Source organism: Puma concolor, chromosome D2 (assembly GCF_028749965.1).
Source record: "Puma concolor isolate L17-30 chromosome D2, mPumCon1.1.hap2, whole genome shotgun sequence".
Lineage (NCBI taxonomy): Eukaryota > Metazoa > Chordata > Mammalia > Carnivora > Felidae > Puma > Puma concolor.
The window spans coordinates 32463164-32473203 of record NC_141677.1 but is presented as its reverse complement, the minus strand read 5'-3'; the positions used below and the strand labels follow the sequence as shown (position 1 = coordinate 32473203).

The 10040-nt window shown below is 54.6% G+C and overlaps 1 protein-coding gene across 2 annotated transcripts in view; it reads right to left on the bottom strand.

The window, feature by feature from the left end:
- Window positions 1-615: 615 nt before the first annotated feature.
- Window positions 616-10040, bottom strand: part of ADAMTS14 (ADAM metallopeptidase with thrombospondin type 1 motif 14) — an 82391-nt gene continuing 72966 nt past the window's right edge. For both annotated transcript variants that reach the window (XM_086679905.1, XM_086679904.1), the window contains 3 exons: window positions 6289-6418; window positions 6051-6161; window positions 616-3375 (listed from right to left, as the gene is read on the bottom strand). In XM_086679905.1, coding sequence (XP_086536031.1) covers window positions 2894-3375; window positions 6051-6161; window positions 6289-6418 — 723 coding nt within the window. In that variant the 3' untranslated portion in view covers window positions 616-2893. The remainder of the gene's footprint in view (window positions 3376-6050; window positions 6162-6288; window positions 6419-10040) is intronic.

Below are 10040 nucleotides of genomic sequence, written 5' to 3'. Positions count from 1 at the left end.
GCTCCCAGACCCGGCGACGGCGCCTACACGAAGGGCTCCTGCGGTAGCCGGGCTCAGCGCAGCGACAGACTGGCGATGTCCCCCGTGGCGCAAGATAGGGGCACATCAGCACGCATGCCCAGGTGGTATCCCTGCCCCACAAAGTGTGCGTGGTCCTCCGTCAGAGCCAGGGGTGCTGGGGCCCTTAGAGGACCCCACTCTGCCCACCCGCCCCGCTCCCCCGCCCGCCCCGGGGCCCCAGGACCCTGCTTTTTGCAAGCCATCTGTACCTTGGCCTGCAGAATTCCCTGCCTGAGGTCACGAGTGCGATTTGAGGGCCCGTGCCAGCATCTCCCAGGTTGGCAGGGATGTCATATGTGTGTGCACCCCTGGGCTCCAGGGGTAGTTGTCCAGAATGGGTGGTTCCCAGGGGGAGGCTGTTGGCGGAGGGATATAAACGGAGTTTGGGCTTGAGGCTAGATGGTCCACACACAGGCATGTGAGGTCTGGAGCGGACCTGTGTGCCTCGTCCTGAGCCCCACGGCTGGCAGGGAAGGGCCTGGGGTACACTCCTTAAAAGCGTGCGGTGGTGGATTAGTGATGTCTGACACAAGCAAGGTGTGAAGCACGGATGGCTGTTTTTTTAAATGATTTTTTAATGTTTATTTAGAGAGAGAGAGAGAGCGCGCGCACGCACACACACGAGCAGGGGAGGGGCAGAGAGAGAGAGGGGGGAAGGGGAGAATCCCACACTGTCAGCACGGAGCCCAAATCAGGGCTTGAACTCACGAGCCGCGAGATCATAACCTGAGCCGACATCAAGAGTCGGAGGCCTAACCAACTGAGCCACCCAGGCGCCCCCACGGATGGGTGGTTTTAAGTTATTCCTGCTACGTGCCAGCCCTCCCTGCTCCCCCGGCGTCACGTCCCTTCCCCCGCCTATCCGGCCCTCTCATTCCGCCTGGACTTTTCCAGGGAGAGAGTGCTCGCCCCCCCTCTAGGGAAGCCACCCCTTGCTGTCCCTCTGCACACCCCAAAACTACCTCCCAGGCACTTCCAAGCGGATGGTGACCTGCCCAAGGCCACAGAGCTACTCGAGGGCGCCCCCCCCCCCCCCCCCCCCCGGCCCACGGTGCTGTTCTGGCCTCTCTTCCCTGAGCTGGTGCTCCGAGGAGCCCAAGAGCGAGTGAGGCCGAGGCAGGGAGGCTGAGGGTCGAGCCTCTTCGGCTTTGCTCCCCCATCCATCCCCTACCCTCAGGCACCTTGCCCAGCAGAGTACATGAGAGGGAGGCTTCACCGTCCTTTTCCTCTAAAACAGAGACAACGAGAAAAACACAACACGCCATCTGGGGGTCCGAAACGAAACACCAAGGACAATGTTAATAAATACATAAACGTGTAAAGATCCGGATCTCAGAGGCACGGGAAGTTACACCCCTAACGCCGGCAGGCTGGGTCTCACAGGAATGATTTCAGTGTGTGCCCCAGCGGCCCAGGGAGGGGGTGGCAGCGGGTGGAGAGGACGGCTGGGGAGCCCCCTCTGGGCCTCTGTTCTCCAGGGGTTGTGGGGGTGGGGACCCACTGCTCCTAGGCCTCTAGCCTGGCTCAGAACAGCCCCCCAGCCCCCAGGAAGGCAGGCAGGCAAGCACCTCTGTCACCTGCTGAGGAGTCCGGGACACCCTCTGTGTGACTGGGAATAAGGACCCTTGGGAGAAATCCTGGCACTCCAAGGGGCTTCCTGGGAGCCAGGGGGTCTAAGGAAATTACCTGCCTTTGGAGGTAACACGGAGGGTAGCTGAGGTCCCACTGCGCTGTGGGTCATGTCACCTCCCTCCCCCCCGCCAGGCATGGGGCAAAGGCTCACATCCTGCCCTGGGGCTTGGGCCTGGGTGGACTGTGGTCCTCAGCCTTGGGACCTGACTGCACCCCGTTACCCTAGCACCACACACTTCTGGCCCAGCCCCGGCCAGGTGGGAGAAGACCCCGGACTCCAGCAGGTGTGGTCTTCGGCAGAGAACGATGATGGATGGGGCACAACCTGAGAACTCACATCCCTGTGTCCCAGAGAGTCACCTTCCGGGCCGGGCTCCTTTCATGCTGCAAAGTGACGACCGAAGTTGACCTTCCTGGTGCAGCCAGGGGTCTAGCACCAGTTGTGAATGCCCCGGATGATGAGAACACGCATTCCAGACTGTCCGGGGCCCCCTTCTCTGGGCTGGACCGGGTGAGGTTGGGATGCACCGGAAGTAACAGGAGATGCCATGTGCGTGGGGCAGAGGTGGTCACCAACACTGCCTTCCGGCCAGCAAGGGCGAGGTGGGTTCTGGCCTTGGCCTTGGCCTTGGCTGGAAGAGCTGTGTGGCGCTCTTGCTATGAAGAGCTGGGCCTGAGACAAACTCGCCTCCCACCCACCCCAGCCCTGCAGCCTGAGCGTCATGACCACACTCACCCCTCGCCCCCTTCCTCATGGACTGCCCTGAGAGTGCTCCCCCCTCACCTTCCCTGGTCCCGCTTTGCCTCTCTGGGCAGAGGGACCAGATAGACAGGACCTCCATAGTGGACCCCACAAGTTCTGGCAAAGGCAGGCAGCTGGAAGGATCCGGGGTGGGGGGGGGGTGTGCTAGCTGGCCCTCAGTCCTGCCAAGAGACAGACGGGGAGCCCCTGAGAGGTGCGACTGTCCCCCTGGCTGCTTGCTGAGGTATCTCCGGTTAGGGCTTCCCCTGATCTTTTTCTTCCTCACGCGCCCGCTTCACGGGCTCAAGTGTCACAGCCCCCAAACTAGAACAACAAGAAGGCAAATAATTTAGAAGGAAGTCTGTGTTTGCCGCTGCCCCCGCTGCGTGTCCTCTGAGCTGGCGGTCTCTGAGGCAGCACACAGTGTAAACTTGACTGGAGGGATAGGCGAGGCGGGGCTCATGTCCCCAGGGAGGTGGCGGGAAGGCTGGTGCCTGGGTGCTTCGGGTCTTCCCCGAGCCGCCCTTTTTCCTCGGAGACTGGCACAGGTGCCCTGGTCCAGCCCCAAGGCAGTCCCCGGGGGGTGCCAGGGGAAGTGCCCCCAGCCGCTCTGGGGCCCAGTGTCTGGGGAGTAAAGCGGTGCTGGGTCGCCGGGGGGCTGGTGCCCAGAGGTCTCGGGAGTTGTGTGGGCTGGCCGTGCTGATGGGCATCTGACCCTGTTGTTCCCACAGTGGGCTCCACAGCATCTGGAGGGGACTTCGGACTCCCGGGAGTAGAGAATGGCGGTGGCGAGGCCAGGCCAGGGTCCGGGCTGGTGTCGGGGCCCAGGGCCGTCTTGGAACAGGACTCACAGCACAGCCGGTGGTAGCCAGGGATGGAGCAGTAGCGATCGAGTGCTTCCGTCTGGCAGGAGATGGACCGGTCCCCCACGCAGGGCTCCGCTGCATGCATATGGCACAAGGACCACTGCCGGGAGGATGCCTCCATCTCCCACTCGGCCCCCCCAACCGCCGGCCTCCAGCTCCCGCCCTTGCTGGACCTGCTCTAAAGCTTTGCCCTGGAGGGCGCCACGGGCCTGCCTGAAGGGAGAGCCTGGCCAGAGTAAGAGCCCTTATTTTACGGAAGAGGAACTGAAATCCCCTAGAGCAGTGGTTCTCAAAAAGGGTCTCCACACATGAAGCATCGGCATCGTCTGGAAGCTGGTGAGCAATGCCAATTCTCAGGCCCCATCCAGACCTACCGAGTCAGAAGTTCTGGGCGTGGGGCTTAGTTCTGCGTTTCAACGAAACCTTCAAGTGACTCCAATGCGTGGACCAATCTGAGAACCACGGGCCTACATCAGTAGTCGTCAGATGTGGCTGCTAAGTGGAATCCCCCAGGGGCTTTCCAAATAGGCACTGCGCACCTCCCACGCCCGGGGAGACTGGACGGCCAGTGTGGCCTGGGCGCTGGGTGGTTCTGACCTGCAGCAAAGCTTGGAAACCCTGCTCTCGATGAAGTAGGAATCCTGGTCCCCTCCCAATCCACCCAAAGGAACTGATCCACTCGGGCCAGGGCCAGGCAAATGCCCAGGTAACCCACACTTGGGACAAGCCGAGGCAACATCCTGCCACCCGTCAACACACATTTGGAACACTAAGCCCTCCACCGATAAATCTGGAATCAAGCAGATCTGGGTTCCAACTGAGGCTCCACCACTGAAAAAGTGTGAGCCCTTGGGCAAGCCACTGAAGCTCTCCAACCCTCAGTCTCCTCTCCTATAAAATGGGGATAATGCTAGACACTTACCAATGAACAATAACATTATGATTATAAATAACATTTATAAAGTTCCTGGCATATAGGGGTGCCCACTGTATAACTTTCATTTGCTTTGGTTCAGATATCTAAAAATCGTTTTGTGTTTCTGTGATAATTCCAGGTAGGTCTCTCCAGACAATGTGAAGGCAGGAACTTTGCTTTCTGCTAATTTTCTGTGTGTGTGTGTGTGTGTGTGTGTGTGTGTGTGTTTAGGGACGGGGCAGAGGGTTGGGAGCTGGTTTAGGGCAACAGGAAAATTAGGAGGAAAAAAAAAAAAAAAAGGAAAGCCAGTGGCCTCTAGATGGCGCCAGAATTCTAGGACCAGAATCAGAGCCGACCCTTTGCTCCTGGACAGAAAAGGGAAGGATATCTGGCACTTATGCAGCCTGGGTCTCAGAACAGGGGCGGAGCAGCAGCCAGGCCTGGAGCCAGAAGATCCTCTGTGTACATCGAGTGAGATGATTGATGAGCTGAGCTCAGAGAGGTTTAGGGATCTGCACATGGTCACATAGCCAGTTGGTCCTCCAGCTAGAATTTACAGTCTGTGATTTTTCTGCTACTTGTCTTGTCAGACCCTGGTCCTTGAGAAGATGAAGTAGGAAAAGAGAGAGAGAAAGAATCTAGGAAGGAAGTATATGGCCTGGTATATAGCAGATGCTCAGTTAACGTTAATGGATGGATGGATAGGTAGATGGATGGATGGATACATGGATGGTGGATGACGGATGATGGATGGATGGATGGATGGATGGGTGGATGGATGGATGGATACATGGATGACAGATGATGGATGATGGATGGATGGATGGATGGATGGATGGATGGGTAGATGGATGGATGGATGCATACATAGATGACGGATGATGGATGATGGATGGATGGATGGATGGGTAGATGGATGGATGGATGCATACATAGATGACGGATGATGGATGATGGATGGATGGATGGATGGATGGATACATGGATGACAGATGACGAATGGTGGATGGATGGATGGATGGATGGGTAGATGGATGGATGGATGGATACATGGATGACAGATGATGGATGATGGATGGATGGATGGATGGGTAGATGGATGGATGGATGGATGGATGGATACATGGATGACAGATGACGAATGATGGATGGATGGATAGATGGGTAGATGGATGGATGGATGCATACATGGATGACGGATGATGGATGGATGGATGGATGGATGGATGGATGGAGAGATGGGTAGATGGATGGATAGATGGGAGGATGGACTAACTGGCTCCTGATCATGAGGCAGAGAGAAAGTACTACCACCATTTTTGTTATCTGACAGCTAGGCAGGAGTGCGTGCATTATCTCATTTAATTCAACAACCCTATGAAGACAGCTCAGATCTACAATTGCTTATCCCAAAACCTTGAAACCAGATATGACTGATAATTCAGAACTTCTGAGGTTAGAAAAGTAATATTCATATCATAGAACATCTGTCATAGGGAATGGGATATCCCCTTATAACTACAGCAATGTTTCTGTAGCAAAAGAATAATTGATCTCTTGTTGGGTCAGGCCAGGCTCTGCTGCGAAATGAGTCTGCACCGAATTTAGGGCACCACTTGCAGCTTTCAACATTTTGGAATCGCAGGTAAGGGACTGTGGACCCGTATGGGTAGCACCCCCCAGCCCACAGCTGAGGGATCTGAGGCTCCAGGAGGCTGAGGTCACATGGACAGCCTGGAAACTCGGGCTGTTCCACTGCATGGCCTGTGCTTGCGACACGGCGACCACTGGAAGGTTTGGGCTGGGGGTTGGGTCCAGATAGATACACACTTACTTGATAATATCTTGTTCATGGGATGTAGGGGCCCAGACTGTGGCACCCACTGTCCTTCTGGGGTCACAAGTTCCCGAATGTCAGCTCTCGCTGTAGAGTTCTGGAGATTGCCTGTGAGTGGAGACAAGCAGTTCTAGCACTGGGGATTTCTAGGGGGCAAGGATGCAAGCTGGGCTGGGCTTCAGGTCTAGGCCGGAGGAGCTGGGCCTGCCCCCCTCCCCCATCCTATCCAGCTCACCTCCACAGGGGGGAAGGCTGCAGACCTGGACAGTGTCCGGCTTCTCCCCCTCACACTGCCCAAGACTGTTGGCGTTGGTCCGGCACACGACCTGCCGCTGCTGGATGCCCTCCCCGCAGGTGGCGGAGCACTGTCGCGGGAAGGCCGGGGCCCGGTCAAGCCACAGTGGCCGGGGAGGGGTAGGTGGAGAGACGAGAGGAAGGGAGCAGTGAGCTCCAGAGTCTAGCCAATGCCCAGGACAGAAAGGTACAGAGGAGGGCCCCGGGTTTCTACTGACCAGAGGGATATCCAAGGACCGCTCCAAGTAGCCTCAGGAGGACAGAACACCAGCTGTCCGTATTCCTGTGCCAGGCGAATGGCCGAACCTTCCTGTCACCTACGTGGTTAACCCTGGTTCAGGAGGGGACCTCCAGAACCCCATTCCAGCACTTTTGCCTGTGTCTACCATGTCCGGCCTGTGCTTGGGTCCTTATATATTTTGTGGATCATTCTGGCAAACTCCCCTATTGTGATCCACCAGCCTGAGGGACCTGAAGTAGGTCCACTTACTTGATGATATCTTAATAATGGGATGTAAGCGGGGGCGCCTGGGTGGCTCAGTCGGTTGGTCGTTGGTCGTCCGTCTTCAGTTCAGGTCATGATCTCACGGTCAGTGAGTTCAAGCCCCGCGTGGGCTGTGTGCTGACAGCTCGGAGCCCGGAGCCTGCTTCGGATTCTGTGTCTCCCTCTCTCTCTGCCCCTCCCCCCTCACACTCTGTCTCTCTCTCGCTCTCAAAAATAAATAAACATTAAATTTTTTTTTTTTTTTTTAATAATGGGATGTAAGGACCCGGATTGTGACACTTGCTAAACTGAGAGACCTGGGTGACAGGGTCGCTATGAACCCCTTTAGCTCTGACTCGGTGACTCTGTGCCTCAACATACCAAAACTCAGCTGGCAGAGGCATGTTCACAAGTGTCTTCTGGGGCACCTGGGTGGCTCAGTCAGTTAAGCATCTGACGCTTGATTTCGGCTCAGGTCACACATGATCTCACGGTTCATGGGTTTGAGCCCCATGTCGGGCACTCCGCTGACAGCATGGAAACTGCTGCTTAGGATTTTCTCTCTCTCCCTTTCTCTCTGCCCCTCCCCAGCTCATGCACTCTCTCTCTCTCTCTCTCAAAATAAATAAGTAAACTTTAAAAAAAAAGTGTCTCCTGGGGTGCCTGGGTGGCTCAGTCAGTTAAGCATCTGACTTCGGCTCAAGTCATGATCTCAAGGTTCGTGGGTTCGAGCCCTGCGTGGGCTCTGTGCTGACAGCTCAGAGCCTGGAACCTGCTTCAGATTCTCTCTCTCTCTCTCTCTCTCTGTGCCCCCCCCCCCCATTCACACTCTGTCTCTCAAAAAAATAAATAAATAAATAAAACATAAAAAAAAAAAAGCATCTTCTTCCCCAAAACGGAAAGGTGTGGGCACAAAGGAGCCGGAGGCAAACAGTTTGCAGGGCCTGCTGCGCACGTCACCCCCAGGCCTCACCTCCTCTGAGAGACGGGGGCTGGTGGCGGGGGCTCCCCAAAAGCAAGGCTGCACCGTGTGACCAGGCCACAGGATGGGGGAGAGGCCACAGAAATGTACTTCTCCTGCTGGGCCCGAGGGAGACACGAGCGTTAAGGGTCACACAAACCGTGGGACTGGATGGCTCCTCCCCCAAGGATGAATAATGCCAATAGCTCCTGAACGCTCGGTCGGTCTCACAGGGGCAACAGTCTTCCACCACCTGTCACCTCACTGCCAGTGTTACCTAAGGGCCCTTTGTGGGCCAGCGGTCTTCTGTTTTATATTCAAACAAATAAAGCTGTGTGTTGAGGAGAAGAAAACAAAATCTGCCTACATTGTGAGGGGATGTGGGGTATTTAAAAATACTCTTCCTTATGCAATATTCTAAGCATCCAGAAAAGTATGAGGAAGCCTGGTCACGAAAGCCTGTTCACATACCGCCAGCAGCTTGAATATATCAGCATTCTGGCAGATTTTCAAATACTGTGTTGTGCCTCTTTAAACTTTATGTGCATGGTATCTCATTGGAAGTGATCTGCCTTCATATTTCAGTGCTTTTTCTTACCTATTTCTCTGAGGTTTATCCACATTGGTAAGTATACTTCAAGCTTTTATTGTATGACCAGACCATGATTTTTTTTTATATTTTTACAATATTTACTTATTTTTGAGAGAGAGAGAGAGAGACACAGAGACAGAGACAGAGACAGGGAGAGTAGGGGAGGGGCAGAAAGAGAAGGAGACACAGAATCCAAAGCAGCTCCAGGCTCTGAGCTGTCAGCACAGAGCCCCACGCGGGGCTCGAACTCATGAACCGTGAGATCATGACCTGAGCCGAAGTCGGACGCTTAACCGACTGAGCCACCCAGGTGCCCCTATTTTAACCATTTTTAAGTGCATAGTTCAGTGACATTAAGTACATCACAATGTTGTACAACCATCACCACCTCCACATCCAGAACTTTCTCCTTCTTCCTAAGCTGAAACCCTGTCCCCATTAAACACGGACTCCCAATGCCCTCTCCTCCAGCCCCAAGCACCCACCACCCTTCTTTCTGTCTCTATAAACCTGACCACTCTTGGTAAGTGGAATCATACAGCATTTATCATTTTGTGTCTGGCTGATTTCACTTAGCATAATGCCTTCAAGGGTCACAGCAAATGAATTTTTTATTAAAAAAATTTTTAGGGGTGCCTGGGTGGCTCAGTCGGTTAAGCGTCTGACTTCGGCCCAGGTCATGATCTCACGGTTTGTGGGTTCGAGCCCCACATCAGGCTCTGTGCTGACAGCGCAGAGCCTGGAGCCTGTCTCAGATTCTGTGTCTCCCTCTCTCTCTGCCCCTCCTCCACTCGCACTCTGTGTCCCTCTGTCTCAAAAATAAACATTAAAAAAAATTTTTTTTAATTGTTTTAATGTTTATTTATTTTTGAGAGAGGGAGAGAGAGAGAGAGAGAGACAGAGAGAGAGAGACAGAGTGTGAGCAGGGGAGGGGCAGAGAGAGAGAGGGAGACACAGAATCCAAAGCAGGTTCCAGGCTCCGAGCTGTCAGCCCAGAGCCCGACGCGGGGCTTGAACCCACAAACCTTGAGATCATGACCTGAGCCAAAGTTGGACGCTTAATCGACTGAGCCACCCAGGCATCCTTCAAATGAAATTTTTAGAGAAAACTCAAGACAAAAATTTCCCTGTGGCCACTTCGAGGGCCCAGGCAGGAGCACTTGGACTGGCTATTCCACAGCCTTCTTATTATCTCCTCTTTCCTACCCTGGCCTCCCAACAGTGAACTTTCTACAGAGCTGCTAGGTGACCTTTAAACCTGGAATCAGGGCTTGGAGCATCTGCATTAAAACCCTTCAACAGCTTCTCACTGCTCGTAGAATACATTCTTTTTCAAGTTTGTCCTTATTTATTTCGAGAGAGCCCAAGCAGAGGAGGGGCAGAGAGAGACAGACAGAATCCTGAGCAGGCTCCCTGCTGTCAGCACAGAGCGACGCAGGGCTCAAACTCACTGTGAGATCATGACCTGAGCCGAAATCAAGACTCAGATGCTTAACTGACTGAGCCACCTAGAAGCCCCACTTGGAATACATTCTAACTTTTCACAAAGCTCTGCAGGACTGATCCCTGCCTGCCTCTCTGTCATCCTGTCCCTTCCATTCAGCTCCAGTCCCACTCTCCTTTGGTTTCTGGAACACGGCAAGGGTCTTCCTGTGG